This window comes from Ambystoma mexicanum, chromosome 5q, assembly GCF_040938575.1.
Source record: "Ambystoma mexicanum isolate Mex_15411 chromosome 5q, UKY_AmexF1_1, whole genome shotgun sequence".
In the NCBI taxonomy this organism is placed as follows: domain Eukaryota; kingdom Metazoa; phylum Chordata; class Amphibia; order Caudata; family Ambystomatidae; genus Ambystoma; species Ambystoma mexicanum.
In genome coordinates, this window is record NC_090933.1 from 417952908 (window position 1) to 417973739 (window position 20832).

At 44.3% G+C, this 20832-nt stretch overlaps 1 protein-coding gene across 2 annotated transcripts in view; it reads right to left on the minus strand.

The window, feature by feature from the left end:
- ANKRD29 (ankyrin repeat domain 29) overlaps positions 1-20832 on the minus strand; it is a 574113-nt gene that overhangs the window by 86657 nt on the left and 466624 nt on the right. For both annotated transcript variants that reach the window (XM_069620907.1, XM_069620908.1), the window contains one exon: positions 12109-12207. In XM_069620907.1, coding sequence (XP_069477008.1) covers positions 12109-12207 — 99 coding nt within the window. The remainder of the gene's footprint in view (positions 1-12108; positions 12208-20832) is intronic.

The following is a 20832-nucleotide window of genomic DNA, read 5'->3' on the forward strand; positions in this document are numbered from 1 at the left end:
GGTTCAGATAAATAGCCCATTTTCCCTAGCCTAACATAGAGGTCCCTGCCTCCTAGCAAACTAAAACTAAAGCAAGCCGACTTAGTGTCCAAAATCCTTCTGGCCCTCACACTAATACATACAATCAAATAATATAGATACAATCAAATTATCCAAAGAAAATATGGCTGACTTTTGATTCAACGAAAAGACAGTTTTGGAATTCAAACTCAAATATGTCTTGGAAGCATTCCTAAGGCCAGGGCTAAAGTCCTTTCCCGTGGATCAATTCAGGAATACTCAAATTATAATTCTGTTCCAACAAAGTTCTGGTCAAAGAAATAGAAAAGTATTGTCCAACCACAGAGTCTTTCTTGAAAAAATAACAAATGTCCTTTTTACCACAACTGGTTGATAGTGCAAACACAAAGGGCCTCATTCCGACTGTGGCGGCCACGGAATGAACGGTATCGGTAAGGGAACGGCACCGTTCATTCCAGGCCTCCACATTACGAGTTCTGAAGCGGGTCCCACTCTGTACGCCTGGCCAGACCAGACTGCAGAGCGGGACCCACTAGCAGTACAGGATGCTAATAACGGGCCCGTCATTAACAGGCTCGTTGTTAGCATCCTCCCCATTCCCATTGAACCCTATGGGGGCTCAAATGGGAATGGGGACGTACCGGGTCCGGGTCCTGCGAAAGGGAATTACCGGGCCCTCCATGGTCGGAATGGCCCGGTAAGTCCCCTTTTGCGGGACCCGGACCTGAGTTTGGGGGTAGCCATGCCGCTAAAAACGGCATGGCTACCTTCAAACTCGTAATGAGGTCTAATGTCTTCCACAATATACCTTTTCAAGAATGCTTGACTTTATTCCAACACACAAGTTCCAAAGCCTAAATGCAATTGCTCTGTTATCGTAGAAAACATTTTCATGTCAAAATAACATTCTTTTGTCAGGATAGCGAACAACAACTTGTTTCACTGATGCTACGATTTGTTAACATTGAATAAAGCATATAAGTTATTTTCATTCAACAAAGGTTATTTCTGCAGGTCTTTCTGCCACAATATTATCAAATTACCAACTTCTTTCCTGGTCCATTCTCCTGCGAGGACTAACTACTATAAAACCTTTCCTTGTATGCTCACCTGCCAGGAATAAAACTACTACCACCAACTTCCAACTTGTTGGTTTGATTCCAGTAGTCTTCACACTAGCCTTCTGGCATGGTTTCACCATTTCTTGACTGCTGGCAATGTGAGATAAACATTTTTCCAGAACTATATCTCTTAGAAGAGAACTTATGCCTTGGTTGTATTATTAAGAGTCTGCCATAACCTCTTGGCTTTTGGTAATGCTAGATGTGAACATTTCCCAGGGGTTGTCTTGATTTGCTAGACCTGTAGTTTCTTGGTGATAGGCAATGGTGGTTAGAAACTTCCCCCACTGGTACTTTGCCCAAAGTCTCTTGACAGCCTCTTGGCTGTGGGCAATACTGGTTACAACCTTTCCCTTCTTGGTGTTTGCAGAAAGTCTTATAACAGCCTTTTGGCTGTAGGCAATACTGGTTCCAATGTTTCCCTTCTTGGTATTTGCACAAAGTCTTTTAACAGCCTTTTGGCTGTAGGGAATACTGGTTCCAACTCTCTCTGGGGGTTTTGCCCAAGACTTTCTTCTTTGCCACTTATCTTCATTTGTTTTCATTAATTGATATTCATTGAATATGTTCTGCTTGGATTCATTAAGTGATCGGTATTCAAAAACATCAAGTTGTGACATCTTTCGTTCACAGAGTGCCCCGGTGTCAGTACTCACTCTCTGAATACTCACAGGTTCTTCGCGGGGGCTCCCTTCAGTAGTAAGATCACTATGTCCCTTTTCGCGCCTCACCGAGCCTCAGGTAAGTAGTGCATCGGTCCCCGGGAGCAATAGAAGCTCCGTTGACCTTCTGAAGCTTCCCCAGTCTGCTTCACATTGCTTTGGTCTTCCTTGCAGCTGGGCTTCTCTTTAGTACGCCGTCATCCGCTGTGCATACTCTGCAGTCCTTCGGATTTTCACCCATTGGGGACATTTCCGCTGGCAGGATTCTCTCCTTGGCTGCACCTGCACCGTGGATGGCCTGAGCTTCTTCTGCTATGCTGCCCACACAGATCCAAACTGCTTCTTCCTCTGCTTCAACTTCCTCACAACACAACCATGACCTCTCCAGCTGGCTCTTATCCTGGGCTTTAAGTATCCCACTCAGGTGCTCTATTTGGCAATGACTAGACTGCACCTTTGGATACTCACACTTCTGAGTGCCTATGGCCCATCAGTTCCTCTTCTTCATCCCAGTACTTTTTTTATTCTGGGAATTGGAGTTCTTAAGGGAATGAGTGATATTAAATTGTTCTCTTTTTATTTTAAATTACATTAGATTGCTATATAGACTCACAGTTATCAGAGAAAGGGAATTCGGGATAAAGCGACTGCAATTCAACATTAAAGGGAGAGGTTGTCTTTACGATAGAATCACAAAATTCGAATGGTTTTCTCTTTAATTCTTGAACCTCTAAAGTACCAACTTGACTCTGTTTAACTGGTTCGTTACAACAGGTTTCTGGATCCCTGATGTTAGATGGATTGGAGCATTGATAGTATGGCATTACATATCTGGGAATTATTTCTTCCTCCTCTTCAGAAGATAAATACTGCATCTCTCCTAGTGGAGTCATCACTTTCCCTTAATAGCTGTCTCCTCCCATGAGATCCTTGCCTCTGATACCTTCCCCAGGCCACATAGGAGGAGACTTTAGTCTGGGGTTTGGTGATAACTCCCCAGGATTCATCACGGTCCTCAGTCAGATAGAAATTGGGGATTTCTGATCTTCCCTAGACTTAGAGGACGCGCATTCTCACGTCCCCATCCATTGCTGCTACCGGACATTCCGCAGGCTTACTGTGGCATACCTTCTCTACCAGATCAAGTCACCCTGCCCTTTGGCCTCAAGTCTGCACCAAGGGTGTTCGCCAAATGCATGGCACCAGGGGCCGCACACCACTAGACGTCAGGTATCCATGCCTGCCCATGCCCTGATGACTGGTTACTCAGGGACCTGTGTCTCCCCATGGCTCAAGAAATCACCAAAACTACAATGACCTGCTTCTCCTCATTGGGATTGTCCATCAACTGCAGCAAGTCCTTTGTGACGCCCTCCAAACATGCTTTTTCTGGGAGCGCAGTTAAACACAGTCTCTTTTACCACTACTGCATCCACCCACAGGTTCAAGATCATCCTCTCCAGTGCACATTCACTGTCTCAATGACAAGTTGCAGCGGCCTGGATGCTGAAATCCATCCAGCGGATGACTTTCTCTTGTATCTCTCTCATTTAACACTACTGGCTGCTCATAAGACCTGTTCTGGAGCATCTGGATGCGCGTTGGCAACAGATCACCGGTTATTGCGACAACAAGTTGTCCCTCACGTACCCATTCCACAACACCATTCACTGGTGGCTGGAAAGCGCCAACCTCACACAAGGAGCTCTGTTCATGACGCTCTCCCACCAGGTCACAGTTTCCACTGATGCGTCCATGGAAGGCTGGGGAACTAGCGATCTTCATGCCAGGGGCCTCTGGTCAGTTCTCATATATCATTATTGTGGAGTTGAGGGAGATGTTGAGTGGCGCTAAATCTCCTGTCCTGCCTACCAATGCGCAATCCCTCTGGAGATGAGGGCTCTCCCATGGGATGTTCCTGTCTCCTTTTCTTCAGCCACACATGGGGGATGCTGGACATAGACCTGCTGGACATAGACCTATTTGCCACCAGGGGAAACTTGGAGTGCCTTGCATTCTTAAGTAGGTTTTCACAACAAGGTAGCCCAGGGGATGCCTTTGCAGGTCCTTGAACGAACACGTTTCTGTACACTTTCCCTCCATTTCCCCTTGTGGCAAGAGCCTTGCCTGTCTTCAACAACAGTGATGCAGACTGATCCTGGTGGTGCTAGTGTGGCCAGGGCAGTGTAGGTATTTTGACCTCCTTACTCTGTCGTCAGCTCTGCCCATCACATTTCCACACACATACAACCTCCTTTCCATAAACAAGAGTACAGTCCTTCATCACGACCCAGTATTGCTCAACCTGATGGCCTTGCTCCTGCTTCATTAGTGTTCGGCCATGTCAATATGCTCAATGACTGTAGGAACATCTTGGCAACGATATCACCTGCTACCTTCTCCTTCTACAACAGAAAAATGGAAACGGTTTTCAGTGTGGTGTGCTAATCACGCAGTGGATGACGTTTCTACTCTCCTTGGCATGTAGCGGCCTAGCCCATGCCTCTATCAAGGTCCACTTGGCCGCCATTTCCCACTTTACCTGTGCTCATGCTAATCCTTTATTGTGGTTGAACTGACTCATTAAGGAATTTCTTTGAATCTTGTTCTGTACTTGTCCACCAGTGCACATGCCGGCTCCGGCTTGCGAGCTCAACGTGGTGCTTTCCAAATTGATGGAACATCCTTTTGAACCTCTCCACAAGGCCGAAATCAAGTTCTTGTCATGAAAGAAGGCTTTCTTGGTCGCCATCACTTCAGCTGGAAGGGTTGGCAAAATCTAGGCACTCGCTGTGAAGCCACTTTATCTTTCCGCCCACAAATCCAAGGTCCTGTTAACAACAAACCCCCCTGTCATGCTTTAAGTCCCCTCATCATTCCAGCTCAATGGGCCTTTAATACTGCCAGCGTTTTATAACACCCCTAACATGACAGCTGAGAGCTATATCCACCTGATGTCATGCAAGTGCTGAAGTACTATGTTGCCTGTACGAAGTCATTCTGGGAAAGACCTCCAAGCTGTTCATAGCATTTGGACCCATGACTAGCAGCATCAGGCTCTCCAGTCCTCCATCGCCCAATGGCCACCGGTTTGCATTTTCATTTTCCATCAAATGGCCAACTGGCCACTTTCTGCTTGACCTAAGGCTCATTCCGTGGGGGCTGTCTCAGCTACCAGAGCCTTCTTCTCTGGTGTTCCCCTCATGGATATTGGCAGTGCAGCGATTTATAGGTCTATTCACACCATCAGCGGGTTCTACTGTGTCGACAGGGATTCAATGGAGGAGTTCAGAGTTGCACAAGCTGTCCTTCGACATCTGTTCGCCTAAGGTGAGGTTTATCCTAAGGTGATCCTCTTTTCCACCTCTAGATTTGGCATTGTCAAATATGTGTATACTGCTGTGTAATGTATTCCAACAGCATGTGAATCTATGAAGATACTAATGCTGGAAAAGAGGAGTTACAGATAAGCAAAGTATTCCTTACCTGCGCGCATGATGATCATTACATCGACCAGACAGCTTGGGCTCATCTGAATGTGTGCAGAGAACTAATACAGGCAGAGATGGAGGTCATGCTAGGACTTTCTGAACCAGCAATTCTTGTCAGAGAGCTACTGGAAATGCACACCTAGTTTGAACAATCCAGACCAGAAGACTCCACAACCCTGAAGCAAGAGAAGGCTTTTTTATGACTGGAATGGAGATGGAGTGGTGACTATTAAGGATACTTTGGAGTGGCCTTGGATTTCAATGTAGAACAATCCCAGCCCTCCAGGCTCCAACCCATAGAGCAATTAAAAGAATGAGACATGTGGGTTTCATGCCATAAATCATCCCTAACTGAAGAGTCGCTAACCCCAGATGCCTTGAAATCTGCAAAAGGGGCCCAGATGGAAATGCAGGGAGTAGATAATGATGTTCCATGCCTGCCCCTATGGGTGTGTGGGTACAACTCAGGGATCCAGACAGAACCCGCGGCTACGTGAGTTCTGGCACAGGGAATTGCATGGGAAGGGTTCCTTGCCCCCCCCCCACACAACACTCGGGGTCTGGGACCTACTCTTCACATCTACTCTTGTTACTGACCCTTTACAAAGTGCTCTCCAAGAGGCAAAGCCAACTGCTATCACTTGTGCACGCATCTATCCCTGGAATCAGCTGTGAAAAAGGAGAAAGCATAGATTTGTAACATCTATTTCAAACTTGACTTCATTCCAGCAGGCGCAACAGCCCGCAATCAGGTTATAGAACGTTTGCTGGCCCCGCCACCCTTCCACGGTGAGCTCTACATGTGTCTTTTCCTGGGCATAGGCACAACTGAGAGTACTAAAATGGCAGAACAGCCTATTCAAGACACTGTCTTTGGAGCAGAGTGCCCAATAGTCAACATATTAAACACACATGAACTTGAAGCACGTAGCCAATCCTGAACTAGGACCAATTACCAGACACCTCTGCAATGCCTCAACCGGAGCCCAACCCAGAGGGAGGATACAGGGCCCTAAAAAAGCCCACACAGAGCTAAAAAGGGTGGGTGTCTAGTGGTGCAGCAAGGCGTGGAGCTGTGGAGAGAACTGAAGGTGCAGGGGAAGTGGAGGTGCAGAGATCTGAAGGTACAGGAACATTCTGAGATGCAGAGAGAGACAAAGGTGCAGGAGGAGGTGGAGATGTGGAGAGAACTGGAGGTAGAAGAGAAGGTGGAGGTGTGAAAATAATTGATGGTACAGGATGAGGTAGAGAGAGCACAGGTGCAGGAGGGGGTGGTGGTGCAGGGAGAGCTGTTTGTGGAGGAGGGGGAAGAGTACAGAGGAGGTTTGTGATGGAGATCATCAAGGAGAAGGATGGGCGAGCACAAGGGAGGTTGGAGAAGGAGAACATCAAGGAGGAGTGGGAAGTACAAAAGAAGATGGAGTAGAAAACCAAGTGAGGTTGGAGAAGGGTGACGTACAAAAGAGGATAGAAGAGGCGAACAGCAAGAAGAAGGGGGAGATCAGAATAAGGCAAAAGTGATGAAAATTAGAAAGGAAGTGGTGCAGGTGGGGGAAGAAAGTGAGAGAAAGAGAGGCATAAGACTGGGAGAGAGAATCGGAAAGGAAGAGCGGTTCCCAGTATACATCTTGAGCCGGCAGGCTATATTAAGATCTCTGAAAAAAAGGGTGATCAGATAGCCATATATTATCAACTGTAACATAAGCAGGATAATGTGGATTAAATTAACTGTATTTGTACTTTCACTGAATTTGTAGTACCTGCATGGAGGGCATATAAGCAATGGGAAGACTTGTATTTGAAAATGTTTTGTGCAAGTTGATCTGGGGGCCAACAGCTCTTCCGCTGGTCTTCGTTGGTGGCCATTTATTTAGGCAATTTTATTTGATCTTAAACATATACAACTCTTTCTGAGACAGGGTTTTGGCAAACCTAGTAAAATAAAGTAATCTATGGAACTCTGCTAGAATTGTATTGTTGCCTTTCTGATATGAACTGAAGACTCACATCCCCCCAGCAATACTTCTATACTGGAATTCCTTTTCTATTTTTCTGCTACCAGACCTGCATTTTAGCCACTTGAACCACTCAATGGACCACTGACAGTTACATGCATCTCAGTGAACTTTACATTCCAGTTCCAGGGCTGTTCTAAACTCGCCAATATTCCCAATATGGGCCATCACCATCCCATCCTTTATACTCTTGTAGACTGATATGGACCCTTCACCCTATCCTCCATGATAGCTGAACCCCTCCTAAGCACATGAAAAATACAGCCTTCTTGGGAACACAGACTTCCCGAATAAATACTTTAAATGTTTCACATATATTAGTTATTTCTACCACAGAACCTTCATTTTCCTATGAAATGCTAATTTCCTTGCACGTGACTCGTGGGAGGCCAAATCCATGACGGCATCCACTTTAACTGTCTACTGTGCACGAGACACCCAACGTCTGAACATGGGGGGCATAGGCAGATAATATGCAGGCCAGGATGACAGCACTGCTCAGGTAACAAACGCTGTCCGTGGAAATCAACCCAGAGTCTAGTCTGGAAGACACAACATGCACTAATGAGTAAAGTGTACATACATGTATCTTGAACAAATCCCAGTCATGCATCCCTCTTATATAGGTCTGGCTGATTCAGTTACCAAGCAGCAAGTAGCAGCACCTCTGTCCAAGTTGAGATTTAATGGTGTGTTGAAACCCCCAACGCTTATGAATCTAGAGTCCATGAACTCATATTGTCTTGCTGCAGGAGATACACAAACTATAGGGTTGTCTATTTTTGGGTTGTACATATTGAAGAACATCAGCAACCTTCCCCCAAATATATATAAAGGGCACTTCGTGATGATCCACCACCTCTCTATCGGAGGACATTTTCCAACACACAGGAGCTTGCGTTCTAACAACACCTCCCTTTTGGTGACGCGATGATCCAAACGCTCCCGTGTGACAAGAGGGTCATTCCCTCATACAGCCCCGAGTCTCCGGAAGGAACTTCCTCTCAATCTCAGAGCATGCTCATATTTTTCTGTTTTCAAGAAGAGCCTGAAGACAGCACTGTTCTGCTAATGTCTTGATCTAGTAACCAAACAGTTCATCCCCTGGTTGCCTCCTTTTTCATGTTTATGTATGTTTGTATTGTTTAGCACCACCATGCCCACGGGCTCTCGTCTTTTGTGCTATATAAATAAATGAAATAAATAAACAAACTGCAGGAACGTGTGAATTTGGATATCAACTTCATGTGCCACTATGGCGTAGGATGCAAGAAAACTCAACCTACCCTGCCCGTGGACCTCCCTGTCTCCGGCTAAGTTTGCCTGGTGTTTATCAGAGACACAATTAGCCTCTATCATTATAATATGAATTTCATGCAGCTTCAAATGTGCCTCGATCTTGCTACTTTGTTGTGTTTTTGAGGCTTCTCACTGGAGTAAACATTCAACCTTTTGTCACTCTGTCTGCCACTCATTCCAAGAGTATTTTAAGTCTTTAAAATTACATTGGCAAGAACATTGTGTGCAGCTTGAGGGTCGCTTCCAGTCCACACCATCAGTTCTTGTTCCTGCATTCCTTGACTGCTTGATTTAATCAGACCACCACATTAATAAATGGCAGTTACGTTCCTCAGAACTAGATTACAAAACACCAATCTCCATGGTACCCACACACATTGACTATGCACAAATTGGCAGTGCAAAAACCCACGAAGTCTAACTGGACTAAACACCCCAAAACAGTCTGCTCTAGGTGGTCTGGCACCATCTCTACCGCCAATCTTTAGAATGCACAAATCAGGTTTTTCACATCCCTCGCCCGTCTACAGGTCAACCCGCATTACAATATATATATGACCAACATCATAATAAAAGGCATAGTCATCTTTCATCATATTGGGAATTTTATAGTTTATGGTCTATCACAGTCTCTTGCACCATGTGATCTGGAAAGGGACCAAACTGAAGTGGAGCTATTTCCTGAGTTCTCCAAAATGCTTGGGAGTTGTAAATAAACACAACTTTCCCTTGTGAATAATTCACCATTTGTCTGGACACAGGATTGAACATTGCATGCAATTCTCGCATTTTAAAAAGAACACCCAGCAAACTGAATCCCAGCTAAACAAACGGGATAGATATGTACCCGGGGTAGCTGGTCGACAACTTTGCTCTCTCTGGGCAACCTTGAATACTAGGTTGCAGACTCTGTAATCAAGAAACCGGGCAATGATGGGACGAGGAGGAAAACAGGAGCTGGATAGACACGAGCCAGTTCTTTGCGGGCAGGCTGCACAGAATGCAGTGTAGAGAAAGATGGATGGCCACAGACCTCCTTGAAGCACTCCTTCCAGAAGACCTCCAAGTTGCTCATGACTTTGGTTCCACCATGACAGTCACTTTCAGGTTATTCTTTCTAGAGCTACCTTCCAAGTCCTAATTTTGGCTTGTGAGCTTTCTGCAATAATTTCTAGCATCGATACAGTTTGTTGCATAATTTTAATGAAGTATGCCACATTGCTTAATCTGTTTTTAGCCAACTGCCTTTTCTTTTGTCAGTTTTAGAGACTTCTTTGAATATCTAACCCTGGCTTGCAATGCCTCACATTTGGAGACTACTTTTTAAATTCCAAAGGTGAGCTATTTTCACTCCCTTATTAACCTGAGACTGGGGGATCTGCTCCCCACTGTTTCCTCCCCTGGTCGCTTGAAGATTCCTTGCTGCCAAATTGCCTGCCCCGCCTCTGCCCTCTGTTACCTCCCTGCCCCCTTGCATTGTTTCCTTGAGACCTGCTTTCATCACCGGTGACCAAGTCTGTGAAGTCTTCGCTGAAGGTGGTTTTGGGCTTGGGTGGTCTGTAGAGGAGGTGAAAAGTGACTGTGTCCATCGGGGAGAGCGGGAAGTGGCAGGAAAGGCTAATGGTTCTGGCGTCCAGTTTGGTGAGTAGCCATGATGACTTGTGAATTGTAAAAGGTGCATTGCGTTAAGGCTTGGACACTTTATGGAATACAACCATCCAAATTCAGAATACCGCGAAAGGCTCCCAAAATATGTCAGTCTTTAAATTTCCAGTTAAGAGCCTGTTTCATGAGTACGGCTGGATTTTCTTCTAGAACTTCATAACATTCGGTTCCATCCTATTATTTCTTTATCAAAGTTCATCACATCTTTGCTACCATCAGAAGAGTACATAATCAGTGTATCATTACTGCTACCTGTCTATTACTTCCTTCCCCCCGTGTTCATAAGCAGAATACCAAGGTGAGTAAATGGTACTCCAGTTTTCACTGGGTTGCATCTCATTGCCTCTCCCCTCTCTGTACCTGCCGCTGTCTTACACCTGATGCTCACTATCCAAAGAACCTGAGAACCCCCACAAGATCCTGCAACATGTTCTTCTATTACTCCTGCTTCACCATTCGCAGCACCGTGAATCCAAGTCAAAACCACCTGATGCTATCCTGTTGAAAGCCAATTCATCACGAGCACCTTAGATCTGCATCTATGACAGAATTCCCTTACAAGTATGTAGTCAGAAAACATGACTTTACGGGTGCCCCTTGGCCTCCGGTGCCTCCATCCAGATTACTTCTCGCTGAGCAGTCTGGTCCAGTAAAAACTGCACATTCAAATGGGCTGAAGGAAGTGGCCTGGGCAGTGGGGTCATGCCAGACCTGACCAAGGACAAATCTGCCAGAGACCACACTCTCCTGACAAGGCCACCTGATCCAATCCTGCGGAGCACCCCTTTAGTGTGAGCACCTCTGCTCCGCCCCCATCTTGGAATCCCTTTAAAAGTATGTGGAGGTCGGAACATCTGTTTATGTTTTTTTCTGAGTCCACTTTTGGAGTCAAGATATCTATTTTAAAAAAATAATAATAATAAAGGCTGATTAAGAAAGACCCCTGGGAGATTGCTCTAAGCGGGCTTTCTAAACCGACCTGTCACGCCAAACGAGTGCGTGCATGGGCTGAAAAGCGCAGCTTGGTCAGTTGATGGAAGTTGCGGGTGTCACAGGTAAGTGGTCGTGGGTCTATGTGTCTGTTGTGGGGGAATGTTTGTAGTGTGGAAGGGAGGGGGTGGTGGGAGATGGGTGTCAGTGTGTTTGTTTCTGTGTGGGGGCGAGAAGAAATGTGTGTGGCCGGGATGGGAGGTGACGGGGGTACGAATACGTGTAAGTGCTTGTTTGTTCTTGTATTTGTGTCTGTGTGTATGTATATGTCTGGGGGTTGAGGAGGAAGGTATTTGCTGGGAAATAGAGGGTGCTGCGGCATGGGTTGGAGGTGAAAGCACGATGTAAAGGAAATCCCCTCCAGCGCAGGGCAGGGTGGGTGGGGTATCAGCTTTAAGGGGTATTGAAGGGGTTAGGTGGTAGGAGTCTTTTTTGCTTGCAGTCTTCAATATTCGGGAATGATCACATAGAGCAACGAAAAGCTATGCCATGTATTGTCAATATTTAAAGCAGTATGTTGTTTATATCCTAAACAATTTTTTTATGGTTACCAGGGTCTTCCATTCGTCTGCTTAAGTCCTTCTCAACCATGCTTGAAAACATTTAAACCGTTTGATTGAGTTTTCGCTGTAATTTAGGTAGATCCTCCTTGGAAATAACTGTTACTAGTCCTGAATTGGTCTACTACCCACCCCTCTGCCTCTGTAAATATATCTTTCCTGGTTTCCCTCAGATCATGATTTCTAGCTTTTCTTAGTTTAGGGGCACCCTGAAGTGAGGAAATGAGTGAGATGGGGCACCTGGAAGTACAGAGTTGAGTGGGGGGGGGGCACATTTAGTTTACCTGCCTCTGTTGGTTAACTCTTGCCCCGCATGACAGCAATAATCTGATGACGTCCACATATCCACTCTGTGCTGCCAGAAACAAAGGCGTGGCTCCATCCTGCAATAGAAGATCAGACTTTAGCACTGTACATATGAACAATCATGAGAGAAATGTGTGCAGAACATGTGCACTAAAGAATCATATTAGTGACATATTGGTTGTGCATGCAGATGTCATTGGATGCCATGCCAAAACACCTTAAATCTCGAATTTAAATGTATTTATAAATTAGAGTGTAGAAGAGACCCCAAATAACAAGTGGTGTAAAATAATTTAGAAAATATGATATGCAAAACCACATATTAAAAATGGTTGAAATAAGACAGGCTTCAGATGTTTCTAAAAGACAGGAAAGAAGGTATTCTGCTTTATACTGGTTAAAGACATTCCATATGGTAACTAGGGAACGAGAAACTACGCAGACATTTTAGTTCTTTTCTATGAGGTAATTAGCCAAATCATGTTGAATATGTTTGCACCTTCAGTGCCGGGCATGATTGAGTTGTGTGGCAGCCTTGGGCGCTCAGTCACAGGGGGCACCTCTAGCCGTACCATTTCTTTCGTGGACAATTAATTCCTGGACAACAGAACTATAAGAGTCTTCTCGCCCACTTCAGCTGCTGACCCAGTTCCCATCACCTGTGGTGTTCCTCAGGGGTCATGCGTCTCCCCTACTTTGTATAATATTTTTACAAAGCCACTCTTCGATATCTTGGATAAACTGGGTGTCTCATATACCAATTATGCTGACGACACACAGATCCTCATCCCAATCTAAGGAGACTACGACAAAGACACTAACCGCATAAACAAATTCTATCAAATCATTGAAATCTGAATGGCCACACACGGTCTATGTATTAACGACGATAAAACCAAGCTTTTAATCATTGGATCCACCAGTAAACTAAACAAACTATCCCACATGTACAAATCCATCACTATTGATGGTATTAAAATCAATGTAGCCAAGGAAGTTTAAACCTTAGGATTCTATTTAGATTCAGCTCTCAACCTCGACAAGCAAGTAAATGCCACAGCGTCAGCAACAAGTTACACCTGCAAACTAATTCCTGCATGTAAACCATGTCCACTGTCCACTGACAGTCAGCAGAGTTGCTAGGTCTGGAAAAGACCCGGGGCTAAGCTGGTGTCGGAACTGTTGGGACTGGGGGCTAGCTAGTCTTTTGGCTGTAGCTCCTGAGATTCTATTCGGGGCTACAACCAAAAGATCAGGGGCTATAGCCCCCTTAGCCACCCCCTAGCAACGCCCCTGCTGACAGTTGCATCACCATTGCACAAGCCCTTATCCTATCGAAACTAAACTACTGCAATGCACTCTATCTAGGCACTAGTTTCTGTCCACTGACAGTTGCATCACCATTGCACGAGCCCGTATCCTATCGAAACTAGACTACTGCAATGCACTTTATCTAGGCAGTAGTAAACACAATACCAATTAACGCCAAACCCTGCAAAACAACACCCATAGAACAGCATTAGGCATTCCCAAAGGACAACATATATCTGATCAAAGAAGAGCCGCCAATTGGTTGGCCATCAATGACAGAATCAAACTAAAAACCCTGAACATTACAGACAACTGTCTCAATATCAAAGCACCTGCATACCTCACAGAGAAATTCACTAAGCATACTTCTGAACGCCCCATTAGAAAGGCTCAAGCCAATAGTATTAGAATCCCTAACTTCAATCTGAAAAGGACTGGAGGATCAAGCTTCCCAGTATTGACAGCTCATCTATGGAACTCCATCCCGGATTCCCTAAGAGCCACACCTTCCTTCCACTTGTTGAAAACCAATGTTAAACTCTGGCTACACACCAACGACTGCTGACACTTTACCTTTGACTGATCGGTTTCCACCACCTAGACACTTGTGTTGTAATCAACACACCCAAGCTCACTCTCCTCTCCCTATACCTCTCCTAATCCTTTCTGTCACCAATAACTGTAAATGTAAACCTCATATATGTCATATGTATATCAGCAACCTCACCTGTAGTGCACATATACTTCTCTCCACTCTGTATATTCCTGCTTAGTGCTGCCTCAAGCTGTTTTTTTGTAAATACAAATATAACCTCACTTGTAACTGATACCCTGACTGTAAATGTAAGATATTTATGTAACTGTAACCTAATAACTTACAAGCGGCCAGTTGCCTAAGGGCCCGGTGCGCTCTACAAATAAATAAACAATGCAACAATACAATACAATTTCACAGCACTTTCTATGCCCACAATGGGAAGTGTGAGTTGGCATGTCTGTGCAGCGTCCGCAACAGGCAGGTTGATGAGGTCCTTGCAGCCAAAGTGCCGAAAGCAGTCTGCCAATCTGTGAGCTCAAGCTGTGAGCAGGCTTTCACAGGAGTGGTCTCCTTTTCCAATGTAGGCACTTCAGCGTCACCTCTTTTGATATATGGAAGTATGCATTGGTTCATCAAGCTTGTCTCCTTCTGAAATTCCGTAGATGCAGTTCTAATGCTTTAATCCAGCTATTTTACAATTACATGTCTGTATAACTAATTATTTTACTACGAATTACTATATACCGAAAATTATATAACGGAAAAACATAACACATTTTTAACATTTTTGTTTGGGGGGGTCCCCCGAAATTCCCCTTACCCAAGGATAAAAACCCATCCCACCCGTTTCCCCACAAGATTTAACCCTTTACTGCACCCCCACATACATTGTCGTAATTTTTTCCATTTTATAATTTTCGTTATTACATTTTCGTTATAAAGACTGTATACACTATTTTACTGCATCACCCTTTGAAGAAATACATTGGGCCTCATTACACGGTAGGCGGTAAACCATGGCGCTATTAGCGCCATGGTTCATGCCGGTAATTTACTGGTACCGGCTTGGAGGAAAGGTGAATTACCGCCCTATTCCAAGGTTTGGAATCCGGTAATTCCTCCTTCCTCCATTGCCCTTCCCCATTCCCATTTTTGCCCCATAGGGCATAATGGGAATGGGGAAGGCGCTAATTACGGTACCGCAAATTGCGGTACCGTAATTAGCACCCCGGTCCCTTTGCGGGTTCGTTTTTTTTAACGCCTGCAAAAAGCAGGCGTTAAATTCCCCAACCCGCAATGGGACCTCGTAGTAAGGCGGTAAGGGTTTACCGGTACCGGTAAAGTACCGGTACCGGTAAACCCTTACCGCCTACCGTGTAATGAGGCCCATTGTCTGTTGTGGCCATTTCACATGGAAAACTGAAGCGTGCTTGTTTTACCCAACTTGTTTAAGTGATGACTTTTTTACATGCGTCTGGGTTCACTTATAAGCCACAGTTTTCTTATTGAAAAGTCAAACAAAGTATAGACCACAACATTTGGTGAGTGTGGAGATTAACTCGGGATACGTCTCTGAAAGGCAACATTAACAGATGACACGTGTGCTGCATCTTGTCCCATGTTGAAAGCATGTCTATCAGCACAGTACCTATTTGTATGGGAGGTTTGGCAAATGTGCTTGATATGGAAATCCCTGTTTGGGTTTATTTTTCATTGGTTTTGTTCACTCACCATTCATGTTTCTTTCAAATTGTTGAAACCATAGGTGCATCATTTGTGATGAGGAGAGATGGATTCCTTTCATTACCAACATTATTGTGATCCTGGACACATCACCTCTCTGTGTACCCAGTCCACTTAAGTGTCAAGATTGGAAGTGCATAAAGTAGTGACCACTTCAGGAATGTCTACATACAAACTAAACAAGCACTGGAAAAGCTTTGGCATGTGGATTGTAAAGGGTCTGTGAGGAGGGACGGAAAGGGGCGGTGAGCAGTGAGGGAAAGAGAGGGTGAGGGAAAGCATTGTGATGTGAGTATAGAAGGAGTGGTAATTAGCGGGTTAAGGAAGGGAGCTTACATGACACTCCCTGCAGGTGATTGGCCAGGGAGAGGGAGTGTGCCGTAGGGAACAGAGAGGGACAAACATCACCACCATACTTCCATCACAGCGTTCCAGTGTCAGGGCTCAAGTTGAGGGTACACGCGGGTGGACGGAGTCCATCCACTTTTTTCAGAGGGTGGACCCAGTCCCCCCAGCTAAAATGAGAAACATTAATTGTCGTCTATGAATTTATGAATTAGAGCACAGTCGTCAGGCTTGCAGGCCGAACACTTCACCACTGCACTGAACAATAACAAACAACTAATGGTGAAATGCCCCGTTTCGGTACTGCAAGTCCCAGGGAAAACATTTGTAGTGGTTTGGAGTTTAAAACATGCACGCCTTTTAACGGTTTCATGAGAAAATATCCTCTCTTGGTTTTGTGTGTGTGTTGATTTTATGAAAGCCAAATGCCATTCGTCCTGTGTAATTTGGGTGTCTATGCAAAGCCAATTTAATGAAATGTGCATATTTCACCTTCATATGCTGCTCCCATCGCGTTTGTTGATGAGTCCCCTCACTTTCATTTGTAGGACTTGAGCCAGATGTACGAGTGGATCCATTAGAAACTCTTTGCAAACAGGAAAGTGGAATTTTCAGCAAGACACCAGGCCTTTAAAACAAAACGAGAGACTGCAGAGGCTGATCCCAGGTGGAATACTGAAAGTGGTGTTCTAGGTCGGCTGTGAGTAGGTCAGGCGGTTGAAACCTCCAATTGAAAGAAATAGTTTCTATTGCATCCAGTTTCTAACATATAGATTGTATTGATGAGATTATCCTGCTAAAATAACCCTCCGCCCCCAGATCTTTCTTGATAGGAATTCAGGAGATCTAGACAACTATCTGTGAGCAACTTGTTCCAGTAGAAACCATTGGGAAATAGTCAACTGGAATTGGTACAAGAGCACATTGCTTTCAGGTGAAGGCAAGAGCCCGGAAATGTTAATCACAGCAATGGTGGGGTAGCTCAATTGCCTTCTAGGGAATTCACTTTTAACATGGGTTTTAATAATGGAATTCCCCATAACAAATAAAATCACCCATGGGCTTTTCTGGATAGAAATTCAGGAGTTTCACAGGCGCCAGTATGTGAGCAACTGGATTCAATAGAAGTTATTTGGAAACAATTAATATGAATTTAAATATGTGCATTCAGTTGAAAAGCATTAGCCAGCACAGACTAATTATAGCAATGTTGAGGTATCTCAAATGGCGTATAAAGGATCCAGTGGCTGACATACACTTTTCTTTACGATTGTGTAACCGCAATATGTAACATTCACACTTCGTTCATTAAACATAGAACACACATACCCATAAATCTGCTTCCAAACTAAAACGTTTTTCTGTTGGTATACTTAATATAAATGCATTTTCTTTCCATGCATGTACAAAACGCATGGAGGGCAAATAGTATTTCTTCCACTGTGATGCCCGGCCAAAGGCCGGCCTTGGCTACTGTGAGGGGTCAGTAATGCAAGGCAGACAACTGCTTGTAGATGTTTCCAAATATGCGATTTTATTCAAGTAAATAATTGAAAATAAAGCCTTGCTTGCCCTACCCTACCGAGGAAGTCCCTGCCTAGTCTAGAAGCTAAGCGATCAACCTCTAGCATGGGTAAACTGGCCCTCACTTCAAACATCAAACCTACACAGAAATGATATAGCAACACCATCAATAAACAGCATTAACTCAATATCTAAATGACTTTTTCTTATCCTGGGTAAGATCCCTTCCCCAGGATTTCAAGTTGACTCAAAGTATTCTTCAAAGGAAAAGAAAAGTCTTGAACCAGTTCGTGATAGTTCCAAGTTAAAAAAAAATGTACATCAAACACAAATCCACTGATAGCAACTCTTTTGTCCTTGAGTGAAAAGATGCCTTTCCAGCTTCCAGCAAAGAAATAGCACCAATGGTAATCCTGGTCATGATAAATTGTCTCTACTTCCAATCAACTTTCAACAGTTCAAAAGAAGGCGTCATGTTTCCCCAAAGTCAATAGTACACACTTCTTTAAGACTTCTCCAGTTCTGCCAGGCATGTAAGGTACTTCGGCCCTCAGTCAAAACCAGTTGTACACTCCTGCTCTAGGAGCTTCACGAGGAAAGTCAAGCATAACTTGGGATATTCTCTACAACGTGGGGACGATACTACAAAAAATAGCCAAATTAAACACCTCAAGAGCACCAGGCCCCGACGGGATCACTGATGCAGACCTGAAAGAACACCCGAGTGAGGGGGCCATTTTCATCCCTTAGGTGTTTCAAAAAATGCATACAAACAAGAACATTTCCTGATTCATGGAGGATGTCAACGGTGGTTCCCATTTTTAAGAAAGGGCGGAAAGAAAATCAGAGGAACTACCGTCCGATCGCCCTATTGGATGTAATCGGTAAGGTCTTCGGATCACTCGCACTAGGATGTTTCCAATCGTGGGTAAGATCGGCTGGCTGTGCAGATCCGTTTCAGTCAGGTTTCATAAAGGACATGGGTACGACTGCGAACATCTTGCTTTTAAGCATTCTGAAGAAGACCTAGGATTTTCGTAGCTTTCATCAATCTGCTCCAAGCTTTTGACCAGATCAATCGCGAAATCCTCTGGAAAAAAAGGGCAGACTGGAAGTGCCTGACAGAGATCCTAGAGCCTATACAAGCACTCCACACCAATAAATCTGTGAGAATGCGGCTTAGTCTCTCGGGACTTCTGTCTTCAGAAATTACAACTCCAAGAGGGGTTAAGCAGGGCTGTCCACTCATTGCCGCCCTATATAACTTCTATTTGGGAGACTGTCAGCACATCTAGCAGTTGATTAGATCCTTTCCTCCAACAATAGGAGGCGCCAAAGTGACGCGCCTCTTATACGCAGACGACATGATCTTGATGGACCAGACAGCAGATGGTCTCCAGCGGCAACTAGACAGCCTAATGAAATAAATCAAAGAAACCAACTTGGAGATCAACAAAGAAAAAACCAAGGTCATGTCCTTTGAAAGATCATCATGAAAAACTGAAAAATTAAAATGGTACCTAGAAAACTCACAGATAGAGTGAGTGAAGCAGTTTAAATATCTTGGGGTGACACTGAACAACAGCATTACAGACACACCGATGCAAGCTTTACTTTTGAGAAGATAAAAAAATGTGCAACCCAAACAAAGGCCGTAGACAAGAAATTTGGCCAATTTGCCATGATATACCGGTCCTGAATTTTTACAAGGCAAAGGTAATTCCCTCTTTGATTTATGGAGTTGAGGCCATGCCGGAAATCCCAGATAAAATCTGGCTGAGGCTTCCCAATTCAACACCAATAGGCATCCACACGCTGCAAACTGAGTTTGCTCTTAATTCAAGCAACAGTCGATCGGAACAGCTTGATGCTGTACAGAAAGGTAATTTTATCAGCTTGCCTGAAAATCTTCGACATTATTCACAATGAGCTCATGGGTGGAAATTGCAGACTGTTGAAGAACTGGTTAAAGAAAAACAAGGCAAAACTGGAAGAAATCGGTTGTACCGAGATGGACCTAAGACTAAATCCAACAAAAGTCAGAAAAAAATTAGAAGAATGGGACTGGATACTCACCATTGACATTGCGTCTGCTAACAAGCTAACAAACAGTTTACCAATGAATACCAAAAAGCTAAACCAGCTCCCGGTATACCTGAAAACTTTTCCAAGTAGAGTGCTCCAAAGAACCCTTTCTGAGGGTGCGCTTGAATTTGCTCCTGACAAATGAAATCATTGCGAGGGAAAATCAACCTTAAACAAATGCAGACATTGCAAAATAACAGAGCAAGTTAAAAAAGTGAAACATCTACTACTCTCTTGCTCGGCCTCAACAGAAACAGGAAGATATACTTAGGCCATAACTTTTCTAAATTTCAAGCCTACGACGAAGAAGACTGGTGGTCACACCTAATGAACAGGGATAAAACATCACTAGTGACAGCAGTGGCCCTATTTTTTTCAAAATTCCCTTCTTTAATAGTGAGAAGAGAGTCACAATGAAACATGGAATCAAGGAAATAAACATATGAAGATGGAGGAGGACATCGAGACAAGATGGAGTGGACGGAAGGACTTTATTAAGCACAGAGAGAGTCACGGGGGATAGCCTTCCTGTCTGTATTTCTTTGTAAAAATTGTAAATCAATATATTTATTTGGTGTTGGCTTATTTTCCTTTTTGAAAAAGCAGCTGCCAAATTTTTCAGTATCTGCAACGTGTAAAAATATGTTAGAAAGTGTTACTGTACATAACTTCTTACTTAATCTCTGACAGACTCTGTTCGCATTTGCTAAATGTTGCTTGCCATTTGTGAGTGAACACAGGAATGCAGGATTGTGACTGAGAAATAGTGGGAGCCAATCTTTTGTTTTTTAAATGCTTTTGCTTGGCATTTGGATGGGGGCTGGCGTCTTTAAAGGGGCTGTCATGGTGACCACCAGAAATCAGCAGACATCACCTAAATATAAAGAATAAGCACAGATTTACAACAAACCGGTGTACAAAGGCTGCTACTCGGTCTCTCAAGCTGGACACACCCAGGCTCACTTCGTAATTAAGTCTCCCTCATTCCGTCATCTAGATTTAAGCTATGATGGTCTCACCTTGGTGGTCCCAATGTTGGTTTAAAGGGGTTCCCGAACTCTATTTAGGGACAGTCCAAACAATTGTTTCTGGGCCACTTGAAGGGAGTGTCGCAGTTTCTCGTGGAGAAGGTGCTGACTCAGATTGTATGTATAGC